The sequence below is a fragment of the Manacus vitellinus genome, unplaced genomic scaffold (genome assembly GCF_001715985.3).
Source record: "Manacus vitellinus isolate BGI_N305 unplaced genomic scaffold, ASM171598v3 scaffold_1_pilon, whole genome shotgun sequence".
Classification (NCBI taxonomy): domain Eukaryota; kingdom Metazoa; phylum Chordata; class Aves; order Passeriformes; family Pipridae; genus Manacus; species Manacus vitellinus.
In genome coordinates this window covers 38,719,479-38,745,946 of record NW_021939396.1, presented here as the reverse complement: position 1 = coordinate 38,745,946, position 26,468 = coordinate 38,719,479, and the positions used below count along the sequence as shown (strand labels likewise).

At 37.5% G+C, this 26,468-nt stretch overlaps 1 protein-coding gene across 1 annotated transcript in view; it reads left to right on the top strand.

Annotated features, from left to right (window-relative positions):
* Positions 1–26,468, top strand: part of LOC115307413 (lipoxygenase homology domain-containing protein 1) — a 117,993-nt gene that overhangs the window by 38,048 nt on the left and 53,477 nt on the right. Inside the window, exons 14-19 of the mRNA XM_029959374.1 lie at positions 7,399–7,553; positions 8,156–8,234; positions 11,306–11,387; positions 13,710–13,765; positions 13,919–13,951; positions 21,180–21,349. Of these exons, the coding sequence (XP_029815234.1) occupies positions 7,399–7,553; positions 8,156–8,234; positions 11,306–11,387; positions 13,710–13,765; positions 13,919–13,951; positions 21,180–21,349 (575 nt within the window). The remainder of the gene's footprint in view (positions 1–7,398; positions 7,554–8,155; positions 8,235–11,305; positions 11,388–13,709; positions 13,766–13,918; positions 13,952–21,179; positions 21,350–26,468) is intronic.

Sequence of the window (26,468 nt, the reverse complement as noted above, 5' to 3'; positions counted from 1 at the left end):
TAGGTATTGGAAACTAGTAATCATGCCCTGAACTGGTTAAATCTTAAGTGTGACTCAATGAAAATGAGAGAGAAACCTTATTTTGAGTGCTTTTGACTTAGCTTTATAACACAGGAGTATTCCGAGAATCAGACCAGATATGACAGCTCAGTGTAGGTGAAGGTGCCACAGCTGCATGGCCCCAGGTCCAACCAGCAGCAAGGCTCAACATGTGCTTCTGGTCAGCACACAGAGAGAGAGCAGATGTATACACCACATATAATGGCCAGCTGCACAGATGGTTGCACAAACACTGCACCAGCAACCTCATCCCACTCCCTTCTCTAGCTCACCAGGATGGGTATCCACTAGTGGGACTATATACGTGTATAGATGTGTACATGGTAGATGCTTCCAACAGTTGGGCTCACACACTCTCTCTGCTCAGCAGTTGCCCCTGAATCCCAGTCTCCCCAGTTGCTGGCAACTGGACATATGAGGCCCTGAAGCTGCAGTCCTGCTGCAGCTGCTGGTACAGACCCTCTCCCACATGCACACACGCATGCACACACAGAGCTGTCTGCCCCTTTGAGACACACATGCACCCGAGCAGGTCTCACCCCTAGAGATACCTGCACCTCACGGTGTGTCTGACAGCTGACTGGGACTCCTATGGTCCCTCTAGCATTCAGCTGCTCATGTGGCCCTGCACTTAGAGACATGGGCTTTTGACCCCTGGTCCCATTTCACTCGCTGACAATTTTACTCCCTTCAGTATCTCCAGCTGCTGTCATCCATGACCCCAACTGGGTCTCAGTCCAGTCACTGGCACTTAGACCCCCTACCCACACGTGCACACAGATCTGAAACCTCTGTTTTCTAACACCTGTTCCTCCCCAAGTGAGAAGGAGATCCATGTCTTTCCCTGTCTTTAATTCCTCCCCTAAACATCTCATAAATTCTGTGTAATTACAAAATTCTTTTCCCCTCGACCCTATATTGTGTCAGACACCCTTAGACAGCAAACCCCAGAAGCATGGCAGATACTCCAAATTGACTCACTGTGCTGGGTTTCATGCCCAGGCACTGGGACTGAGGCTCTCCTGGGACACCATTGAAGGGGCTGGAAGAGAGTGTCCCTTTCTCTAAGTTGGTTTTCCACCTGTTCTGGTGCCCCTGTGATTGTAGAGATGGCTCCACATCAGACTGTGGGCTGACAGCTCCTGTGATAGGCCTGGGAGAAGCCAGAGCAGGGTGTTAACTGGACTGCCCCCTGCCAATATCTGCCTGTGTTCTTTCGTGAATGTGCAGAATATTTTCACACATTCTAACATGGATTGTCTTCAGATATGGCTGAAGTTTTGAACCGAAGGGATACGTGATACAAGAAGTGTTGAATTTTCTCTACTGTTGTGTTTATATGAACATAAACTTCAAATGAGAATATAAATGGGTAAATATATTCTGTTCTTATTCACATAATCGAAGGAATAATTGTACCGATACGAGATAAAAGACAAATATTGAGACTGAATTAGGAAAAATTCCAGCTCAAAATATTTAGAAGTCTTTTTCACTTGGAGAAATGTGCAGACAAATATAGAAAATTTAGATATGCCTACTGACTAAAATAATGCAAAAGATGACCGAAACAAATAGTAATGACACAAGTGTTAGCTCTACAAAATTTTTATCCCTGTTTTATCACTCAGGAGGCACCAACTACATAGGTAAATAGTCAAGCTTCTCTTTCCTATTGTAAAATTCATTAGTAAGTGTGTTTTTTCAAAGCTGATAATTTTCTTACATGTTATGAAGAATATATATATTTTTAGACTACTGCTTCAAAGAGTAATAGTGGACAATAGATACCATTTAGTGGAGATTACAGTGAGAACTGTAATTTTAATTTAAATGTCTACACCTGATATTGTTTTTATATTTGTGTCTTCTCAAATAATATCTGCACCACTTCTGAGGAAGATAGTCCCTCTGAACCACAATCAGCCATTAAGACTTTGCTGTCTTTTAGCCTTAGCACTCACCAACCTTTACCCTTCTGTCATGGCAAAATGCCAAACGCTATTTGTGAAACCTGGGTAGTAAATACCAAGTAGTAAAACCACAGACATTCAGTCTTGCTGTTTGACAGATTGAGCCAAAATGACCATTTAATTCAAGTGGGCATGTCATATGGAAAAAAGGCCGAACCTGGAGCTGTTATCTTGGAATGCCATCATTAAGGGAGGACTGAATAGAAAGAGTTTGACAATTTTAGTGTTGTATATAATTTAACATCTCTCTAGATTTTGTGCACTTTGGGCAATTTTTGTGTTTACACTAGCAGCCTGGTGGGAGTGAATTTGCTTAGTGAAGCGCTTAGTGCTAAAAAAACCAGTTAGTTAAGTGTCCATTGTCCTCTTTATATGAGTTTAGAGGAAAGCTCCCACAGACTGACTGCCAATTCTTGGCAAGGTTGTAATCATTGTGTTCCTAGAATGTATTATCTGGTTTATTTTCATCCAAAAATAATCTGTTTTTTTGCTCTAAAACCACTCCATGCTGCACACCAGAAAGAAGGAAAGAGGGGATTCAGTTCCTCAATTCAAACTAAGGTGCAGTTGCAGGCACACCCATGTCACTAGGCACAGATAGCTGTAACATGGAGGATGCTTATCTAATATACTTTGAGTAATAAATGATAAATATATTTGTCTTGAATTCATCTGCTTTTAACCAGAATTCTAAAATAACAACTTCTCTTTTTGTAGAATTACTTTGAAAAGAGTTGAAAATGGGAAAGGAGTTTATACTAAAAAAGACCAGTATTTCTGCAAAGAAAACTTTCATTTTCACATTCTCAAAAATAAATTGTTCTTTATTAGGTTTGTTTTCTTCTTCCAAAACATATCAAAATATTAAGTCAGTCTTTAATGCAAAGCAGCCTGTGATGTTTGCTTACAGTTTATATTTTTCAAAAGAAAATGTCACAAGTCATTGAATTCTGTACATTACTTCAGAAGAAATTGGTAATTATATACTGTGCCTGCAAACTGGGACCAAACTCTTTCTTACCATCGGTAAATGATCAGGAATATATCACCTTTCTATATTGGAAACCCTGATTCAGGTGCCCAGAATAAGAAGTCTGGAAAAAAGGTTCTCTAACTCACATTGAGTTGCCTTTAGTATGCCCTTAGATTACTTTTCTTCATAACCAAGGAAACTTCCTTTCTCTCTCCTCTTTGTCCAAGGTAGTTCATGTTCTTATGTTATCAATAGATACCAGAATCTGGAGTTGGGATTTAAAAAACACCTGAAACCTCATGATAGTATGTCAAGAGATAGTAGTAGTAGCATTTTTATAGATTGAGCAAGTAGAAATTTGGTACTTCTACACTTGACTGCTCAGTGACTCTTATTGTATTTTTAATATATTTTATTCTGTTATTTTTAACATAGTTATTATACTGCTTTAATGTCTACCTTTTAGAAACTCCCCACCTCTGCCTGAAAAAAATTTATTTCCCTTTTTTCAACTTTCATCCATGCATTCATGTTGCAGAGTTTTCTGTTTGGTTATAGTGCTTATCTAAAGTTACCCTGTTGGCAATTTGAAGATTTCAGTCACTTATTTTCTGAAAGGTCATTTTCTTTTATACTGAGTGCTATCTGAGATTTTCCCCTACTATTCTGTATTAATTAATCCTCTTATATCCTTTATCAAAGTTACTGTGTTTTCCACAGTAACTTACTGTGTTACTTTGATGTGCTCCAGATTGGACAGATGTGCAGATGTGATGTGAGTCCTACGGGTCCCTCATAATGCTGAAACACTGTTTCCTGACTTTTGTTGAGTGCTTGGTTTTATGATATAATTTCCAACTTTCTCTTTCCTTTGTTTTTTTTTTGGCTATGGACCTACCTCTCTTTTTTGTCACTCCAGTTTTCAGTTGGTGTAGTTTCACTGAATCAGCGTATAGTTAAATGAAATTACTACTACAGAATAGGGGATGGGCCATAGAGTTCTAATTCTCAGAGTTTTTGGGATGGGTTTTTCTTCCTGCAGTGAAGCAGGTCTCCATTTCAGATGTGCCTGCAGCAGGGGGCTTGGAATAGGTCAGTTACTCAAAAGAAATTAAACCGGAGTCACAGAGTCTGAACGCATTTTATAGGATCTTTTTATTTTACTCTCTGCACAAAAAACTGTGTTTTGTGAGCAATATACAGAAAGGTACAAACAGAAAAATTGCACATATGGTGAGTCTTTCTGTCTCAGCAGTACATTCTGTAGGTAGGTTCGTTATCCAGATTTGGTTGTATTGTCCCCTGTGCTCATCAAACAATTGATGTACCTTGTCTTATCTGTTACAGAATGGCACCATCTTTCTTGTTCTTATGTTTAAGCAATCTGTAGCTCAGGAGCCATTAACCCTAGGACCTTTTGTAGCTGTTCTACAATCTAGAGGAACTGCTTGACAAAATTTGAAAAAATTGCATCCTCTCAGTCTAGTCTGTGCCTAGGTTTTCATCTGTACAGAAAAGGCTTAACCTCCACAGCCTATTTAATGAATGTTTATATGAATGTGCAAGCATTTCACCATAGTGGTATGTTGTAAGTAGGCACGTTCAGTGTGTTTTGGAGAATATATTCCTTGCTTAAATTTCTGTGACATTCCTGTGAAATGCTTTGCAGCACATACTGCAGTTGAGGGATATAAACATTCTTTTTATTATTCTAATATAGTAGCATGTATTATTGATTTGTAGAAAAATTTAAAGTGCAAACTGGTCTTTTTTGTTAAGAAGGTTCATATATAAACAATGTAGATTGTGTAGACTAAATAAATGTCAGACCTAACATTTTACAGATGGTGAGAGATGTATAGACACAAGGAGCTTTGAAAAATATTTTCCAGTTTTTTTAAATTCAGCATGTGCATATTTTATACTTCAGACTGATTTATTTAGGCTTGTAGAAATGGAAAGCAGTATTTGATTAGATCATTATCATCTCTCTAGTTACCACAGAGATGCACAGTGCTATAAAATGAACTGTAATTTATTTATCTGTTAATGTCTTCATGTTGTGTTATAATTACCTCTTGTTCTGTTCTTGTGTATCTTCCCTCCAGAAATGAAAGTATTTGTTGGTATTTTGGTTTTGTAAACATTTATTTCTAAAGGGCTTCTTAAAATAAAGCCTTGAATATACTTTAAAATTATTCTTATAGTTACTTAAAAATTTTATTTTTGATCATGACAAAGATTTTGTAGGTGTAAGTAATGCAAATACCAGTCTTTGTACATAAACAGTCATAACATAAACAGTCTATACTCTTTCCTTTGCTTTCACAGATGTTTTGCAATTTCAAAACTAAGAATGTGAGTGTGTAAAAGTATGGAGGAGACTTCATATGAATATGGCCCTGCTTTTACTATCTATCTGCAGAATCTTGCTCCATGGGTAGTATAGGCCTGTTATTAAAAAGCCTGTTCGCAGATTAATATAATTGTTAGCATTTTTTTTTTGGAAACGTGACCTCTCCCCTTCCAAACTTCCAAACACCCCTTATCCTCTGCCCTTTGGCCAGTTATGATTATACTAGGAATTATGATACAAAATGCAATTTGGATATATAGCTCAGTTATGCTACTTATCAGGTCGATTTATCTTTGTTAATTGCCATTCATATATACTATTTGTTTTATCATGATTTTTGAATGTTGAAAACCTTGAAACTAATTTTTATTATGTTCTGTCAAATTTTTTAATTGATGTGTGTGTGTGTCATTGGGATCAATTGTGTGTCATGGTTGGTGTTGGTACACTAAGGCATGGATGTGAGAGCTGCAATGAGTGCTTGAAGATACAGAAAATAACAAAACTGATCCAGGAACATCATTGATATTTTGGGTCACAGTTGCAACAGTGATAAAGAGTTTAAGACATTGTGTTTGCCACTTCAGGATGATTTAATACAGATTAAAAGAAATACCTTAATTTGCTTAAGCATACAGTCTATCCATCCAAATCTATCTTTTGATAGATGTGGGGGTATTTTTTTTTTCCTAAAGTATTTGCAGTATTATTTTATTACTCTTTTAGCTTCTCCACTGGGAATCAGAAGTAGCTGTTCTTGAGTAATGGTGGATGATGTGATGTCTGAGTTTTATAAGCTGTCTTGGGATCCAGTGAATAAGAAATTTATGGCAATTCTACTATCTATGTGGTGGTTTAAGAGTGATAGTATTTTAATTAGTTTTTGAATAATATTGTCCAGTTTCAAGCATTTTGTTTTAATATCTGTTTTCATCTTAGTTCCTCCTTAAATGTAGTGTTTAATTGTTTTTGTTAGGGCTTCAATTACCTTTCTTCACTCCCAAGAACTATTAAAATTATACACTAATGAAACAGTAATCTCCTCTGTGATCTACTACATAGCAGCAGAAATGGCCAGCTGTGATTAGAATAGAAACACTGCATGGAAAAATTGCCATTAAGATTCAAACAGGATTGTTTTTTTTTTTTAAAGTCACAATAAGAAAAACTGTGATAAAATATAATATTATATGATCAGTACAAATAATTTTTAAAATAAATTTTCATATCTGGATAATTATAAAGATAATATTAGTGTGGTAGAAAACATGTTAATACAGTAATTCTGAATTGTATTCCAGAATTCTTTGAAGACACATGTATATTTTTTGTGTGTAACACTAGACTAAGACTAGAAGGAGAGGCGTTAAAAAGTTGTAAATATATTTTAGCTGAGAGCTGGTTTTGAAAGTGTTATCATTCACTAGTGACAAATGTTGAAATCTTCAAAAGCAAGATGACTGTTCATTTTTCATAGGTGAGGGAGCCTGTTCATCTGCTTGCCAACCTTTGTATATGAGGTGAAAATCTAAAATCGCTAGGATTTGTGATTGTTAACTCTTCTTTTAAGAGATGAAATGAAGGTTAACAACCCAGATAATTGTTTTGCACAAATCTGGAGGCTGAAAATGCCTTGGTGCCAGTGAAAATTAACTATTGTTTGAGATGACAACTAGGCACAGTTAGGTGGTCTCCAGATAACTTGGAAAGAAAGACTTTGTGAATTAGGTCCTGAAATCACGAATAATCGACGACGAGTGAGAAAAGGAAATGGAGTATGAGGGAACACTTACTTGATGAGTTGCTTTGCCAAGCAATGCATAGCATTGCTCAACATCCTGTGGTTTCTGAAGCTTGGTGTTTTCATATTTTTGTGAAGAGAATTAAAGGATTTGAAGCTAGAAGTGAAAAATTCACAGATAGCTGTTGGTACTTGTAAACTTGAAAATCTGTGCCATCTTCAGGCTAAATTTTGATGAGAAAACTTTAGAATTGTGAAAACTACAAGGATAATCTCAAATTTTTTCTTCTTCTAGTGTTGGTGTATGAGGTCCGTGTATACACAGGTGCTGAACTTGGTGCTGAAACAAATTCCAACGTTTATATCAATCTCATTGGGATAAGAGGAGATACTGGCAAAAGGAAGCTCCACAGATCTAAGAATAATAATGTAAAATTTCAACGTGGACAGGTGAAGTAAAAACAATGCTACTTCTGGTCAATAAGAGTAAATTATGGCTAGCAGACAAGTGTAAATATCTTTTATTTATAAGATTTATTCAAGCATTTACCATTGTCTTTATTCAAAATTACTTACATAATTACATCATATGGATGACTTTTATCTGCTCAATCAATCATTTACTGAGAGCATTAAATAGTAGAATTTGAGTATTCTTGCTTGTTTGTATTGCTTGTATGGATAAAATGGTAACAATAGTTTTTATTCTCCTGGACAGATCACCATGAATTTTAGAATCAAGTTCTAAATCCATATCCCAGGTTTTCTAGTCTTGCTGAGGCAGATAGCACTAGAAAATATGATATAGAAATGACTAAATAATTATTTGCACCTGATCATTGTGTCTTGCCAAAGGAATTGAGGTGTTATTCAACTCAGAAAGATTTAAAGGATCCTCACTGTCTGGCCAGGACCAGTATAAAACAACTATATTCATTTTGCAAAAGAAGAAGAAAAGAAAGAGAGAGGAAAAATGAGCTATTCTACTCTGTTATAGTCAAAGCAATAGCTGTGTTCAAGACCTTTATCATTTTCCTTGTATGGTTCCACAGATGGATATTTTCTGCATAAAGGCTGTCTCACTGGGAGACTTGGAGAAAGTTCTGATTAGCCATGATGGAGCTGGTCCAGGTAGGATTTAACTTCCTAGAGACCAATCTGTTTTCAAGCCCTTTTTAAACCCAGTGCACTTTGTTTATATTGCATTCTTCATATAAAATGTGACAGAAGGTCTTGCAGTGATAAAAAGTTTTCCTGCAGGCTGATCACTGTGATGGGATGATGAAAAACAATAGTAATGGACAGAAGAATTGACATGAGTTTAATCTCAAATGCTGTCATTCCACTCTTTGTTTTCAAGATTATTTATAAGAAAGTATTATTTATTTGCATATAGAAAACTTTCAAAAGTGTGTCTCACACTGGTAGGACAATCCTTTATTAGACAAAGAGTGAAAACTGGCCAGAATGGAATTAAAGATATTCAGCAACTGCTTTTCTACCAGACAAAATTTTGAGTAGCTCTAGCATAATGTCCTTGCTGCTTTGAGGAACAGCGGATGATTCGATTATTTACTTAATCTGTGTGAGTCAATGTGGAGCTGCTCCAGTGAGTGACATTACATTTGGCTTGTAGGTTTTTCAGAAAAAAGAGAAAATTTGGTGATGAGATGAATTTTCAGTACAGGCCCTTGAAGTATGCATGATGTAAATAAAGAGAAAACTAGCATTTAAAAGCACTGAAGATGTAAATACTCAAAATATGTTTGCAGATTAATATCTAGGAATAAGCTAAGTGAAGAGAAGGATTTTTAAAGCAGTTCGGGGCCACACTGATAACAGATTAGAAAATACCTTTTACCCTATTCTGTTCTGAAATGGCCTTAAGCAACACCCATCTTGCTGACTGTACTGCCTAAGGCTCTGAGCAGAGCTGTGACTACTACAGAAATAGCCTTAATAGTGCAGCCTTAGGATGGGGCATTCTAGTTCTCTAGAGTTTTCTGCCTTCAGCAAAATATGTGACTGTATACATGAGAGTTTCACATCCTGGTAGCCCAAGACATAACACAGAAAACAGTGTGGTGGAAAATCCCGTACGATGCTCTCTTCCCTCACCTCTCCGTTAATAGGCAGTTCAGCCTTATCACAGAATAAGAATTGTAAATCTGTAACTCAATTCAGCTATCTTAAGCTGTTCTTTGACACCTGAGTTCAAATCTGTGGGTTTGGAGGACTGTCTAAACAGGACAATGGATTGAATTCTTCCTGTAACAAAATTTATGCCTCTGTAATTCAGATGGTTGTTCATTGTATTTATCACAGACAGATCTCACAAACCTCTTTTGAACTGCATCCAAAACTAACCCCTCATAAACCTGGCCTGAGATTACTGGGGAGTTGAGAGCTGGAAAAGGATAGTGACTCAGGAGAGAGACCACCAAGAGACTCATCCACTTGAGGGTTGAGAGAGAGGAAAGAGAGTACTTTTAGAGATGGGACTACCCCTTTTTCTAATCCTATCATTTGCTTGAGTGACAGGACAGGAAGGTCCTTAGTCTTGATTTAGAGATTGTCTTGAAAGGATCCTGTAACATATGTTTTCTTCAGAGTTCCTAGACTGCAGGGTACAGATCTTCTCCCACAGACACTGTGAATGAGGAAAGTAAAGGAATTTTGTCCTAGAAGCAGGGTTTGGGCATTGGTCTGGTGTGAGTCACTAGGCGATTTGTCTTACCTGCTGAAAGAAGCTTTTCCTCCATAGAAACCTTCCATATATACCTGTATATTTACACAGGCAGTACCTTTCATCTTTTTTGGACTTTTTCAAATTGACCTGTCTGATTGCTAGTTCATCTTGGCCAGCCTAATAGGCTTTTTCCAATGTAAGAGTAGTGAGGTGTAAGAGGGTGACAGAAGCAGCTTGCAAAGTGTCCTAATATGCCCTGGACCTGAAATCCTAAAGGGAGATGCCATTTTGTTCCATGCATTGCCTGGGCATGCCCCTCCTGTGTGACAGAAACTGCTGCCTTCTAGGGATTTCCAGACTCAGATGCAGCCAGAGAGGCAGAGCATGAGAATAAATAGGATGATTGTTTCTTCTGACCAAAACATCCCTCATGTTGTTTTTCTAAAATGTGCTGATAGGTAATGGTGTGAGTCACGCAAAACCTCGTAAGCAATATGACAAGTTGTGAGTTGTGCAGGAGGGGTGAGAACAGGATATTTGAGAAGGGTGTCGCAAGGAGAATTATACTGGTCACTAAGATGGTTACTGGAAGTGATCTGAAAGATCAGCATGGATGTGCCAGTGGTTACTGCTGTTAGGCAGAGGATGAATTCAGTAGCCTGACAGAAGTGAGGCTGCACAGCTCCATGCCTGCCGGCTGCACTGGTAGCAAGGCTGAGCATGTGTTCCAATCAGACATACACACAAACACGTGTGTCTGCACATGGCCGGCCATGCAGGACAACACAGACAGGAACTCATCCCATACACAAATAGTAACAATGGCCTTATCCTGTTACCCTCTCCAGCTGATCAGAATAACAGTCTATCAACGTCAAATATAAAAAATTTATACAGTATGGGCGTATAAGACCTCCAGTAACTGGCCTTAGGCACTCAGTCTATCTGGGTGCTGTTCCTGGATCCTTGGATCCTCAGTTTTGCCAGTTTCTGGCACCAGGACATACAAAGCCCTGCCAAGGCTGCAGTCCCTCTCCATTTCCATGGCAGCATTAGTTTTAAAGATTTGTTAATTAATATAATATTTTTATTTATGCAATAAGGTGTTCACTCACAGAGGACCAAAATTTCCAGCATTCACACAAATCTTGATTATTGTAATAAATGGATTCATTTCAACATCCTTGTGTCTGATTACAAGGAATCAAAAGATATGGGCTGAGGTGTGAACAGTGTGAACAATTCAGAGATGCATGCATGTATTTATCTTGAAGAGAAAAAATCCCCGCCACTTAAAATTAAAACAGGCAGAAAAGAATTGCATCTCTTACAAGAGATACAAAATAATAAAGTTTCATTCTGTTGATATATCTTATCTATTTTGCTGAGATATGTCTTAATATGATCTGTGTTTTTGCTAAAAAATATAATCTGGGCTTTTTTTCTTAAAATTTATTAAAAAGAAAGAAAAAAGCATGATTTCACATGATAAACTTTTGTCATTTCAACACAGGCAATGGATGGTTCCTGGATAAGATTGTCATCAAACATAAAGAAGGAGAGGAAGCTCAGGAGGTTGTATTTCCTTGTAATAGGTATGCCATTCATGGAGAAAAATAATTTGTTACCTGCCAGCAACGTAATCAAAAAATCGCAGAATGGATATGTGCAAACAATGTAGGTGTATGAGCAATGTCCCAGAGTTTTTCAACATACAAGGGATGCAAAATTTTGCGATCAAAGGCAAGAAACAAATTTGCTGTATTGACATAGGAGGGAGTCATAGCCTGAAGCAAAGAAGCCCCAAACCAAATGTTTCATAAGAGGAAAGGTGCATTGATCTTTTTGTTTAATCTAAATTATACAGAAACCATGTGAAATTACTTAAGCTTTTAGTTCTCAGTCTTTTAAGAAGTATTGTATATAAAGATCTGAAATTACACAGCTGCTGTCATGCAAACATGGCAGGATGACTCACACAGCTGAAGTGCTGTAATGGATGGCTATAAATCCTTCAGCAGGGATAGGCAAGAAAGGAGAGGTGATGGGGTAGCCCTATATGCTAAGAAGTGTTTTGATTGTCTAGAACTTGATGATGGTGATGATAAGGTAGAGTGTATATGGGCAAGAATCAGGGACATGGCCAAGGCAGGTGTCATGGTAGAAGTCTGTTATAGACCACCCAACCAGGATGAAGAGGCAGATGACATACTATAAGCAGCTGGGAAAAGTCTCACAATCACTGGCCCTTGTTCTCCTGAGGGACTTGTGTCTGCTGCAAATACAACACAGCAGAGGGGAAGCAGTCTAGGAGATTCCTGGAGTTTATAGAAGTGAACCTTCTGACACAGCTGGTCACGGAGCCAGCTAGGGAAGATGTCCACTGGATCTGCTGTTTGTGAACAGAGAGGGACTGGTGAGTGATGTGAAGGTTGGAGGCCATTTTGGAAAGTAAGGATCTGTGTGTGTTATTTATGCATTAGTATTTTTAATACAATAGAAATAAGTTGAAGAATTGTAATTTAGATCCAGATAATTATATTCTGTAGTATGTGGTTTCCAGAACTTAAAAGTTTGGGTTACATAGCTAAAATAGTTTTCATGTTATTTTGGGAACTGTGCTTTAAGTCTTGAAAATCTTCAGGGGTTTAGTAGACAGCTCTCCTCTTCTAGGAATCCTACCTCTTTACAAAAAAACACCACAGGGTTTCCTTTTGCAAAGTTCCTGGAAATGACTAGCTAAGAACCATTTACTCTTCTTAGGACTATCATTCGAATGATCAGGTTATCGGTTTAGCTTTTCTTTTTGGGTATTAAGCTTTTAAAATGGTTTGGTGTGCATTAAAGATGGTTATTGGAAGCAGAGATGAATGAGAAAATTGATTCTTTAGATTCAAGGAGAACTTATGAGACTTCTCTGAAGAGTGGAATTCTTAATAAAAACACTGGGCTGCCTTTTCAAGAGGAAATTGTAAAGATCTTAGAAAAAGATTAGGGACTTTACACATAGAACCAGAGGAATTTTGTCATTGTTTGCCTGCAGTGTAAGTGTGCTGCCAATGTGTCAAAGTTTTCTTTCTATTTTTAGAAACTACTACTGATCTTTTCTTTCTTAGGACAGAATTAGGAGATAGGTCCCAAAAGTTAATCAAGATATTTATTACAACAATGGTTGAAATACAGTGGAGTTCAGACTTCGTGCATAAGATATTTATTCATAGAGTTTTGTTACACATAAGAGGTGAAATATATTGTGGATCCTTGGGTTTTAACAAATGCAACATTAATATGGAGTCAATAGAATAGAAACTGATAGCAAACATGTATCTATTTATTTTTAAATAAGTGATATTGTTGAAGGCCATGAAAGGTTATTATTTGAGCACGGAGGATCAACTGAAGGAGTAAAACGATATTGCAGTAAAACGATATTGCAGGAAAGCTGCTAAAATCCATCAATTTAAAAGAAAAGTAAAAAGAGAAGTTCAGTTAATTGCTGCAGATCTGCAAAAGATTTAGAAACTTCCAGACTGGCAGGTTTTATATATCATTTTTTATATCAGTCAGTACAATGAATATAACTAGTCACTGCAGGTTATATACCCCTTCAAATATACAGCTGAATCTCTGAAGCAGTAAATAATTAGCATTTCATATAATGTACTTCATGTAGTACTACAGTATTCGCACAGCTACAACGAGAATTCCTCTGCCTGGAGCAGGTTGAACCAAATTCTTCTAACACGAATAAGACTAACTGTGATGAATGTATAAAAGAAACTTTGATCTAGGTTTCAAGGCATAACTTGATAAACAAAGTATAAAAATACTGTTGGAGACAGAAGGTAATGATCAGCTCACATATAATATACTAATAGTTTTTATTAATCTTATTATTTTTGTTTTTGCAATGAAAGATGGTTAGATGAATGCCAAGATGATGGGAAAACTGAAAGGGAGCTAACTGCCAATGGTAAGTATTTTGTTAAAGAAAAATTGTGTTATAGTACTATATTATAGGCTTAATATCCAGTTATTAAGAAGAACCCTTCCAGATAAGACCATAATTTAAGAAGAAAAGTGATAATAAAGCTCATTCCAATTAGTTTTCCTGTTCATATTTTAGAGGACGGCAGTTCAATGAAGGCGTTCCTCAAAGGTAAGAGTTTTTTTCTAACCGGTGTTTTCTATATCATAGCTTTTGCTGTTTGAATTTAACCTGCAAATCAATATTGTGACAAATATGTAAGCAAGTGACCTCATTTGTATATGTTTTATACTGCATATCAGCTGTTACACAAAAAGACAAATTGTCTGGCAACAGTCTGCAGAAAGGACTAGACCTCAATAACCAATTGAGAAAAATATAAAGCATTTCTTGTTTTCTTCATATTTCTACTCTTCTGACCTGAAATCAACAAGGAATTCCTCTGAGAAGAGAGTCAAGTGTTGTTTTGTTTACCGCAATGTCGCTGTCATTTAATACTTGGGGACAGGTCCCCTAGCAAACATCAGCAAGTTGAAAAATGTGTTGTGAAATGTCAGTAGAAGCATTTTCAGGTCAAAATCCCAAAGTAGCCAGAAATAATGCAGCTTACACTCCCAATCCTCTAGTGAAGCTAAATGTAGTACATGCATTCAGTTGACTAAATCTGTTTGAATTAATAAAAAAAATTAATAAAAAAACTACTCACCTAGCTTTCTGGTTTTATACTTACAAAGACAATCTCATCACTGTAATACACTAGTTCCTCCCAGGTGTTTAAAATTTGAGATACCATCTCCTCATTTCTTCCTAACCGGAAAAGAGACACAGACTGACACACATATTTTTATGAACGCTTAACTGTAAATGACTATTCTGTGCAACCATGCCTGGGCATTTTATGGGAGAAACTAAACTACAAAACGTAGTATTTACATTTGTCTCTTAAAACAGTGACTTGCCTTCTGTAGAATGAGTCCTAGTCTCTCAATCTAATTTCAATTTCAGTGAAAATCAAATTATTTGCATTCAGTCAAACAGTTTAGCCAACAGTTTTATTGTTCCATGGCAACATAACTTAGACAAGAGGAGACTGATGAACTCAGGTAAGTAAAGGCTTTCCCACATAGAAAATTAATTTCACAAGTGACTTGGATTTTGGATTCTGCATTCTGCTAAGTGCACAGTTCAGAGAGGCAACCATGATATCTATTTCACCTTATGTTCAGATAAGAGACTATATTTTACTACCAATTCAAATTTTTTCCAGAGCAGCTTCATTCTTCATTATGTTATAATAAGCAGGCACAGATGCACAGGCTGCTCAGTGCCTCGAGTGTCAACAGTGGTTAGACTCAAAATATTGGGTATGAGAAGAAAGGAGTGCCTTCTTCTTAATCAGCTTTTGATACGTCACACTGTCAAGATGTCTGGTAGCACCCAGAGAGTGTTGAGATCAGAGGTTCTGAAAAATGAAATTATAAAGGAGAAGAACATTTTTAGGAAGTATCTGTTTGAGTTATATGCAGCTTAGTTATATGCAGCTTAGCTTGAGTTGCTCTTCAGCCTTCTTTCTTTCACCCAGGGGCTCATTCCAGTGAGGAACTGAGATAGGTGAGAGATTGGACTTTTATGCCTTATGTGAAAAAGATAATGAGTAGGACTGATCTCAGGATTTTCACCATTTAATTTGTGTTGTCATACTGGTGATGCCACGGGCCTTGCATGACTGAGCTTTATAAGAGGGTAAAAACCACCAGAGGTTTGGAAAGATGTCTTGTACTCAGGCACTGTGTCATGGTAGATTGACACAGAACTAAGTCGGAGCTGATAAATGAAGACGAGAACTCCAGAGATGGAGAGTCTTGGAAGAAAAAAATAATTGCCTTAGATTCTCCCAGCATCTGTAGCAGTGAATATTTCACATGGTACAGTAGTGATAAGCAGAGCCATTCAGAGTGAAAGTAAAAATTTTTGTTATAATATATTTTTACTGAATAAGAGGCAAGCAGCAGTCCTGATGTTAGGGAGCCAATATCTTAGGCATTCCTGTAGTCATACTCTATATGAGCTGCACTCCGCAAGTGGGCTCCAAAGAAAGTCATAAAAAGTTGATTGGCGTAATTCAGTGTTGTTTGGTGATTTTCAGGATTAGATCGATGTCCTTAGGCCCGGTCTAAAGCAAATGTTATAGAACAAAATACTTTATAAGTCACTCTGAAGGTCAGAAATCTGATTCACTTTGTATGAGGCTGGTAACCTGTTCAACCACCTAGCCAAAGAGTAGACTTTGAAAGTCATCATTGCCAGACAGATTACTTGAGGGCTCTTTGTCCTTTGTCAGCCAGGCTGGCATTATGCCAGCTTTAATGAAGCATAAATCCCAGATCCCTGTGACTGCTGCTGCTGGCTATGGATTCTGCCAAAATGCAGTATGCCCATATCAAGTTTCCTCAATAACCTTTATACATTTGTAGACTATGGAGAGGCTCTGGCAAATCAGGAATAGGAATAGATTTATTTTTATTCCTCTGATTCCTCCTTGTATATTTTATGCAAGGTAAAAAGAGAAAGTGTATTACCCTGGAAGAGAAAGCAGATAGGTACTCTCAGCTCTCAAATGATGAAGTTGATTAAAGGGAGAATGGAACTTTGCAACACTCTCTAAAAGTTTTCCACATTGTAGGGATATTTTACTACTTTCTCCTTCTATTTTCTCTATTTATTTTCTTTTTCTGCCTCAAATTAGATGGATTTTCACACATAGGAAAGTATTTTCTCTCAAAGAGAGAAGTCAAGACACAATATATTCCGATACTGTCCCCACTGCAGTCAGTTTAAAGGAGCTGGGTTCTTGTAATGTGATTCCAGTAGGGTGTCCTGTGGTTTTTTGGGCTTTTGTGGGTGGTGAAGTGTGGTTCAACATCCTAGAACAGGGTTCAGTTTATAAATATTTCTAGATTGGCTCTTCTTGCGTCGTGCAAAGTTCTTGGTATTAAGGCATATAGAAAATTCATAAGAAAAGAGAAAATATTCAGTAAATACTGCCATGACTAATTCTGTTTTAAAATTATTCCCCACATTGCAAGCACTCGTTAATAGACTAAGATTAATCACAAAATTCCCAAATTTTAAGTGGACTGGTCCTGCTTCTAAAAGGCATAGACAATATGTATTGCCAGATGAAGGTAGAAATCCCTAAGAAAAAGAATTAAGCAGACTGACTGCTCTGCCTCAAGGCAATACAAATTTCTACAATCCCCAGGAAATAAGCAACTTACTCCTACATCCAGCAAAGTGTGAATGTCATCCTAGGTCTTAAGACCAAAAAACACCAGAGTAAAAAAAACAATAAACTGGAATAATTTATTTTAAGAAAAAATTTGGCAATCCTCTAAAAATACATAAATTACTCAGATCTAAAAAACTAGAAAATAACCCATCCTTTTTCAGTTTTCTGAATTATATTATGAAATGTTGACTTTATGCTTTACCATGCTCAGATTTCTATGTGGAGAAGTGTGGTGGTGGGAAACAGTTTTTCCCCCTGCAGTTATAAAATGGTAAAACCCCAGGGGGTGGTTGAGAGCTTAAAGGAGCAAGCTAAGGTTACTAGCTCTCAGGTATTAGTCGGCTTTATGTTGTTGTAAAGCGTTAATAACAGGTGGTGACCCTTGAAGTTTTGAAGTTTTGCCCAATGAGCGCTTCTGCAAAATATAAACATATCACAAGCAAACGGAAGAGAAGTTAGTTGTAGTTTTGTGGTAGAAGTGGTAGCCACGTTCTGAGGCCACGAGGAAGGGACTCGGAGCCCCTTGGGTCCTCTGGGGCCCCCCCAGCCCCCAACTGGGGGGGCTGCAGGGACTTGGAACAGCATAAGGCTGGGCTAAGTACCTGTAGCTGAAAGCTAAAGAAGTTTTCTCCACCGTGAGTGAGCAGAGACAGAGCAGCAGCAGCGTCCAGAGATTGTGGCTAAGAGCCAGCAGAAGATAAGCAGCAGAAACAGCATGCAGCTGAGCAAGGAAGACACAGAGTTGTATGAGAGTGCAGAGAGAGAGAGAGAGAGAGCAGCAGAGAGAGAGGAAGTTGGGGTAAGAACTGAAATAAAAACCCCAAACTCCTTTTGTGACCTTTCCTAAGTGGAAAGGATGGACTCCTACTGAATGGAAGTCCTAAAACTGCAGCAGCACTGCAGAGAGGAGCTGAAAAGCTCAGAGAAAGAATGTGGAGGGGGTGACCTTGACCCCCCCCGCTACTTGAGACAGAGCACAGAGCTCTGTAGGGAACTTGAATCCCCTGAAGATAAGGACCGTCACGAAGACCCCTGCGCTTCATGATATGACGTGGTGATAGCGCCCTTTGTCCTGGGAAACACAGCCCACAGAGGAAGACCCTCCTTTGAAGACGAGTGGCCGAGGGGCTTGGATACCCCTCGTGTGTGCTGGCAGAGATCCAGCTGCTGCATGAGAAGAGCGAAACAGATGAACCTGCTGCCCTAGAGACATTGCTGCTCTGAGAGCGAAAAGGATCTTTCCTTCTTCCCTCCTGGACTTTTATTTGGAGGGGAGAAGAGATTTGATCCATTGTAAATGCTATTCTGTCCTGGTAGAGATAGCTAAGATTGTATATAATGTATTGTAGCATTTATTTGTACAGTCATTGTAATATATATTCCCTTTCCCCCATTTTGAGTCTTGTGTGGTTGTCTGGAAAAAAACATCTCACACTGGGTTGAGATGTGGGAGGGGCCTTAGACTAGGGAATTGGATTTTTTGGGGCTTTCAAACCATGACAAGAAGTCACTGCAGGTTTGATTTTCACACTTTTACTGAAGGAACTTTCAGGTTCCAGACTAGTGGTTAAAAGAATTTCTGGAAGGAAATTGTTATGACTGATCCCATTTAATTTCTGAAAGTCAACAGATGACCCCTGCTTCTAACATATCCCTGTATAGATCTCTGTAATGTCAAATCAGATCTTCCATTATATCATTATAAAAAGAGACAATTGTGAGATTCTTTTCACAGAATTCTGGTTTTCCCTACTATTCATTTTAGTGATTCTCACACTGATTCTCACATTGATTCTCTTGGCTTTTCGCTTTAGCCAAGAGTACAATAACACACTAACACACTAATCACTCTGAAAGGAAGCTAACACAGTGATAGCAGGGGAAAAGTCTCTTTTTTAATGATATGTGACCGCACATCTGAAACACAGAAAATAACCTTCTCAAGCCCAGCTATCTGATTTTCAGAACTTCACTCCTAGAGAAACCACTAAACACAATGAATATTTGGCATCAGTCTCCCGGCTGGTGTATCCATCCTTGCCAAGTAGCTGTCTAAGTGAATAGAATATTAGACAATGATTTTTTTTTCTTATTCTGGCATGAGCAGGTTAAATGAATTTGCTGAACTGAAAGAAAATGCAGTCAGTCTGGGTTAGCTCAGTTGCCAAACTGTAGAAGCATTAAAAGTAAATGTAGGAGAAAAAAGAGTCGCAGATGCTAAGAGGCCTTAAATCTGTAATCACTGATTTATTTTCTGGAAAACTCCCAACTGGTGTCTTAGCTTTTCTTCTGAAATAATAATTAAAAACACAATCATCGTTATTAATTAAAATAAATCACCTTGCCCGAAATACCTTCTCCGAATGTGTGGCCTCTTTGAGGAGGGAACAGGCAGTTATGCATCTGTGCTTTCTTTCAACTTGGGAATTACTATTTCCTGGAGCAAGGGGATCTTACAAAGAGAGAAAAAAAGCTCATTTGGGAAACACAAAAATGCAAAATTATCTTAATTTTCTCTCTGCTGTGTTCCTGGGACAGCCTTCAAAAGGGGGCATGGTTGGACAGGATAAGAGATTCAGGGCTACGTTGGGAGTCTTTGTAAAAATTTGAAGCTCCTTATAAACCCTCAGAGTGATCAGGAACAGCCAAAGCTCAAACCATGCTTGACTTCACCAAGTGTGACACCCTGAAGAGTACCACATGCCAACCTGGCACAAGGAGATAAAATTCAAAGCTGGCACACATATCAAACAGCAAAAGTTCCTCATTAGGCAAAGTGTGGATCTTCCACACACTACATCTAACTCATTCCTGGAAATGACCTCAAAAAAAGAGTTCAAATGGAAGGATCCTTTCAGCTAGTGTGTAACTCAGAAGACTGACTGTGAGATGTGTATTTGCCTGCTGTTTTATAGTTGAGCCCAGAAGAGTCAGGGAACAGTCAGATGTAACGCAGAAACATGTTCTATAAAAAGGGGATAAACAGAATTAGCTAAAGAAAAAAGGTGAAAAAAAGGGAAAATTATAAATCAAGGAAACCAGATCAGGTTTTCATCCAGTCTCCATCTCCAAGCAGGAAGAGGAAGAAAAAGGTATGAAACAAGCACACAGTACTGTAAGAAAAAAAATCACATCCAATTTAATTCTGAATTGAATTATTCTAAAATTTATTTTATTGACATATTGTTTTGTAGGCTTACACACAAACATGAAATAGTTCTCTTTTATATTAATGCCATTAACGAATTATTGTATTTTCATAGTACTCCCCACAGTCTAAACACAAGTTTTTGATTTCCTTCTACTGTTAAGTTCCTTTTGCTATGCAGAATCAAGTCTCTTTTCAACACATAATTCATTTGAATTCAGGGGATGATTTACCTTCAAGCACTAAGTAACTTCCTAACCTATACTGTCCATCTACAACACTGTATTTTTCCCACACATGGCACAGCTTCTCAGTTGCATTCTGCAGGTCACCTACCAAAAAATGATCTCTGAAAGGCCTAAGCCATGAGCTGAGGTCAGTGCAAACATCTCTTCAGAACTACCTAAATTTTGTATTCAACCCTAGTGAATAATCTGATCTGACAAATGAGCAGACCAAACATGACAAATCAGCTTAGAAAAATTGTAGAATAAAAGTTAAAAGTTTCATTGCTTAACTAGTAGTGTATTAGCCAGCATGTCTTACAAAAAGATCACATACAAGTCTTTCAGAATGTTAGTTTTCTTTCTCATGTTACATAAGAACATTCTAAGAATTGAAATGTATTAGAATAATTACTTTATTAAAGCAACTACTTTGTTATAAAGAATGCAAAAAAACTCCTCAACAACATAGGCAGAGTCTTTTCCCTGCTTCCTTAGTGTTAATTTCTGCTTTCATACCCACTTCAACAATTGTCTTGTGTTTATCAAGTCTAAATTATACTTATTGTCAAGAAAAAGAATGTCGACCAGTCTATTTTTATTAAATAGGATGTAAGTTCACGGTAATCTTTAAATTCTTTGTTGCAATAGTAACAAAGGCATCAATTGCTCTCTACCATTGACACTAAAAATGTTTAATTGATACATTGATATTAAAGATGTCTTTATTTTATTTAGCACAACGGTGGAGAGTGCAGGTTAAAACAGATGGAGATTCCTCAGAGCCACAGGAGTGTAAAAGGACCCTTGTGATTTATGGCTCAAAGGGCAAAAGTGATGAGCTTCTGCTTTCTCCACAAACCCCTGGCTATGTGTGCTTTCTGCCCAGAGCAACTGATGAATTCACTGTAAGTCATAAATATACACTACTACACAGACCTTACCATGACATTGCTGTCTAGGCGATATATATATATATATATGTGTGTGTGTGTGTGTGTGTGTGTGTGTGTGTGTGTGTGTGTGTTTACAAAACTAGAGTCATATATATTTAATATTACTGTGGTAAAAAATGATGCAATTATTTACAAAGATGGAATGACACAAGTTTAGGTCTTGGGTCACCTCCTGTTGGTAGTCCTGTTCTACTATAGCAAGCTCCAATGTTCTCTTTGAATTTTTCAGTGCCTTCAAGGGCAGAAAAATGGACCCTCTTTTGTAATTTATTACATTCACCAGCTCATCTTGCAATTTTTTCTAATTCCCTAAAGATTCCTGAGCCAAAGTTCATTCAAAAGGCCATATATAATTATTTGTGAATGCAGAAGATGAAGGATTGGGCAGCACTCCCAGGGGAGTTCAATGGGCTTTGTTTTCCTTTATGTCCATCTTTGTAAAGTAGTATCCACTCTCCCCCAAGATAGTTCTGTCTCTCAGGCCAGCAGGCAGAGAATTTTTCTGGATAATAATAAATCACTGGAGAATGCATTCATGCATATAAAAGTGTGATGAACTCTGCAGCAATAGATTATATATGGCCACTATTAAAATCAACCCTAACACAGTCCTGACTGCCTGTACACCTGACACGCGTGCTGCTGCTTTGAGAGGATTCATCTGAGACATCTTTTTGGTGTTCACATTCTGTCCTGGCTTTCTAGGCTAAGTCACTGCAAATTCTGTTGATTGGCATGAAGTACAGCTTCTAGCCAGCAAGATGAGAGAAATAGCTTGCAATTCAAGTCAGTTTTATACAGCTCAGGAAGACTTTTCAATGGCTGCAATAAACATTCTGAAAACAATGGCAAGAGTACATTTTGAAAATTATGCCAAAGCTTCATTTTAATGACCCCATTTAGGCTGAATTTTTAGTTTAAATAACAAGCTAAAGCAATTTAGGAACTTTATGGGGAGTAAATGAGAAGATAAATAGCATTTCTTAAAGACAAGAAAGCAACTGCTTATCAAAAAACACAGGAAACACACTGGGCAACAAAAGACGCTTCAGAACTGAAGAGGTCAGTAGAGGCAGAATCTGTCTGCAGAGCAACCACACCAGCTGATTGAATTTTAGGAAGCATCATTTCATAAAGTAGACCTTTGCTGCACCCAACAAGTTGGTAATTTCTCAAATGGCGTGTATTCCTCTTTAAGGCTGCCTTACTTCAATGATTGGTACCAGGAGAATGATAGTACCAACGACTGGTACTAGGAGAAACTAGTAATGCTGTGTGTCAGTCATGGTTGTCCCTCATAGTCCACTATCCTAGGCACCACAGTACTTTATCCATCGTACCCTTCCACCCCAGCACCTTTGTGAATGCTTGTTTAGACTTTGGATTGGCTTTGGGTTAGTGTTTATATTTTCCCCATAGATATTTGTGTCCTTGTTTTTATTGCTTTGTATGAAGGAGTTAATACTATTTGAGCATTATTTACTACACCTGAAATTTTATCTCTTTGTCACATTGCTTATAGCACAGCTTACAGAATAAGCAGGTCTGATACAAAGGGTCATTTGGGGATTCACAGATATCTCCATAAATACCTTCATATCTTCTTTAGGTGGTTGAGCTAATAAACCCAGTTTCTTTTTGCTCTCCCTTTCTTTGTTCTTACTAAGACTATGCAAAAGAACGCAGAAGCTTTGCTCATGTTTTCTCACTGTAGCAGCAGGCTGGAGACATGAACAGATCACAAAGAAGACAAGCTGTGAATTCAGCTTTTCAACAAGCAGAAGTAAATGAACTTTCAACCTCCCCCCAAGATCCTAGTCCTAGACTAGGACATCCTTAACAATATAGTGCAGTAAAAAGAACAACAGGTTATGTGCTATGAGCAGCTCACATAGTTTTGAAACAGTAAGCTAAATTTTGGTCTCAGAGATACATTTATTGAACACTGAAGACAGAAAGACATCTAAATTCCTAATTTTCCAGGTGCTCTCACACAAGTATATGCACAGATGTGTATCATATTCAGAATGATTATTCAATCCAAAATATGTCCAGCCAAATCCTATGAAAGAACAGGTGTAGTTTAATTGCACATAGCAAGCATAAGGAATGAATTAAAAGAGAAAATAGCAGTGTGCTATGAGGTACAGTTGGGTTTCAGTGGTCTCAGAAACCTATAGCATAATGTTTGAGCTGCTTAAATAAGAATAAACTTAATTAGAACACCTTAATTTTAAAAAATAAATTTAGAAATAGGCGAATGTGTCAACGTTATGAGATTTGATTGAAGATAGCATGGCAAGAAATGAGTAAAAGTTTTTGTCCTTGATAGTCTGGTGATGGTAAGAATCAATTGTTGATCTCACATGGAATAAGCAGATTTGTAAAGTATATAGATCTTTCTCCCAGTCATCTATGTTTCTTGATTGCATGCAGAGTAAGCTTGCCAGAACATGCCTTTGGAGAGTCCTATGTATTGTGCACATTCTCTTATTCAGAGAACCATAAAATGTGAAGATACATAACTGGCAGACTGTGAGATTGGGATCCCTAAAACTACTCTTCAAAACACTAGCACAGGTAGTACAAAATGAGCAGTAGAGCTCTGCAAGTAGGACTGTTTGTAAATACACAGTAAATATGGAATTTAGTTTGTGTTAAGAACCATGAGGTGACAGAAAGTTTCAAATCACATAATACGATACTCCATGTGTTTTACACAGTATGAGATGATGTTCCAAACAACAAATAGCAGGATTTCTAGAGTATATGACAGAAGGCTCTTCATCTGAATTTTAGAGTGCTTTGACCAAACCTTATTAACTAGAATAATTTATGGGTTTTTTTCCTTTTTTTTTTCTTTCTTTTTTTTTTGCAGGGAAAAGAATTGAAAAGAATTAAAAAGAATCTAATTTAAATGTACCCCCAAACAGTGAAATTTACAAAGCTTTAATTACATTAGGCATGATGTTTTTGAGAAACCCTCTGTGAGTCAAAAATAAAAGATTTAAAATATTATGAAATTCTGTAATCATCTTCATCAGTTACCTGTCTCTGAGATATTCAAAAGTCCAGTGGCTTTGTCAGAGCCTTCTCTTGATTATGAGACATGCTCCTTTCAGTCATGTGATAGAAAAAATAGTGTTGTTTAGTATATGACAAATCACATCCAACTCACCTAAAATTTCAAGTTCTGAGTATTACATAAAACTGCTCAGAAGAAATAAATATGGAAACGTTAATTAGGAAGTTATAATAATGAACAAGGTAAAGTGTCCTCTTGCAAATAGTCTACAAATTTAAAACAAAGATATTCACTGGATATACTTTGATATACACTGATATACTTTGTGATGGATTATAAGTCTATCTCTGCTTCGAAGTTCATGTTAAATCAATTAATAGACATTGATGGAGGGAAAAGCAAATTATGGGATCAAAGACAATATATCATGTTCCAAAGAAAAACTGTTCATATTAAATTGCTCAGAAAAGGATTTCAAAAATGATGTAATGGTAGCACTGGGTTACAGTGATGGAGCTGAACAAAAAAGACTAGTACTGGCCAGAACTGTGGGGGAAAAACAAATCCCTGAAAAAAAGGGAAACATCTAATAAACTCAGTTGAAAATAGTTGCTGTTTTAATTCCACAGATTGTAAACTGTATGATAATTAGTGCTTTCTGGTTCAAAGGCAGTCACAGAAATAAATGAAGTTGTGATTCTAGAAACAAAAGGGATAATTGTGGCTTTTAAATAGCCTGTCCTGTATTCTGGGATTATTTTCCTATATATCTCATCTATGCATTTCCTACAAGGATTTTAGCACATGTATTTATGGCAACTTAGAAACCAATAGAATATCAAATTTGGGTAGCAGAAGGCAAAGTAAAATGTGAGGTACCTTGTCACATAAAAATAACCAAGTCCTGTACTTTTGCAACTCCCAAACAGAGAGCTTTGTGAAACAAGTTGTTCAAGCATTTAGAGTAGCTGTGTGTTAGTCATGGGGGTCCAAGTACAATAAAGAAAATCTGCAGGCCGTAATTTTAAAAGTCTGTAGTCTGGTTCTGAAAGAGAAGAAGCAATAATTTTGTTGCCTGTGAAAGGACCATAGTTTAGATGTGCACTCTCCTCTCAATGAACCCAAATAATTCCCATTCAGCTTAATAAGGTGGAATGCATATTTTACAAGGGATTAGTCCACTTAGTTCACCATAACTAATGATACATAGCTAATGATATCCTTTGCAACACAGACAGCATGAATGAAAAAATCTTGACATGAAATTCTGCCCATGTATTTCCGTTTTCATAGTGCAGCACTGGAGACCAAGTCAGGAACAGCCTTAAGTTCTGTAAGCACGAATGTGTACAGACAGTCAGGGCAGGTTAGTTTTGGAGGGAGGACAAGTCTAATGCCCTCTTCAGTGTAAAACCAATGCTGTGTGACTGCTATGAGTGCTGTGGAGGTACAGTTCAGGAGCTGAGAGGTTCCATGCAGCCTCGGGGCTCTTACATAGAAAACAGGAAGCATTTCTTCCCTGGTCCTTAAAGAACAATGTCTTGAATATTGAAAATTTGTAGGAGTGGCATGCCAATCACTTATAATACTTACCTTGAGAAATTCAGACTGAAAGGGATCTTTTAAGTCAACAAGTGCAGTTCCTTCCTACCAAAGGCCTCTCTTCATAAGTTCTACATCATAAACAGTTCAAGTTCCTGTAAAATGGTTTGGGCATGTTGCTTTATTTTCAGTTCAGTTCCTCCTCATACTTTGATGTTTTACTATTTCTTATTTGCATGACAAGGGGCCCCCTGGTGGTCTAGTGGTTAGGATGTGGCCTGGGTTTGATTCCCGGTCAGGGAACTCCTCCAGGCAGATGGAGCTCATCAGCCCTGTAAGGCCATCCATCTAAGAGAAGGTCACTCTAAACAAACCTATGTCCTGAGGACCTCGCTGCCACCATCCGAGCTCACTCGGCCCCAGCAGATGAACCTCAGGATTAAAGGGTGGGCTCAGTTCAGCACACACTGTGTCTCACCTAAAAAATCCACTGCGCAGGCTCGA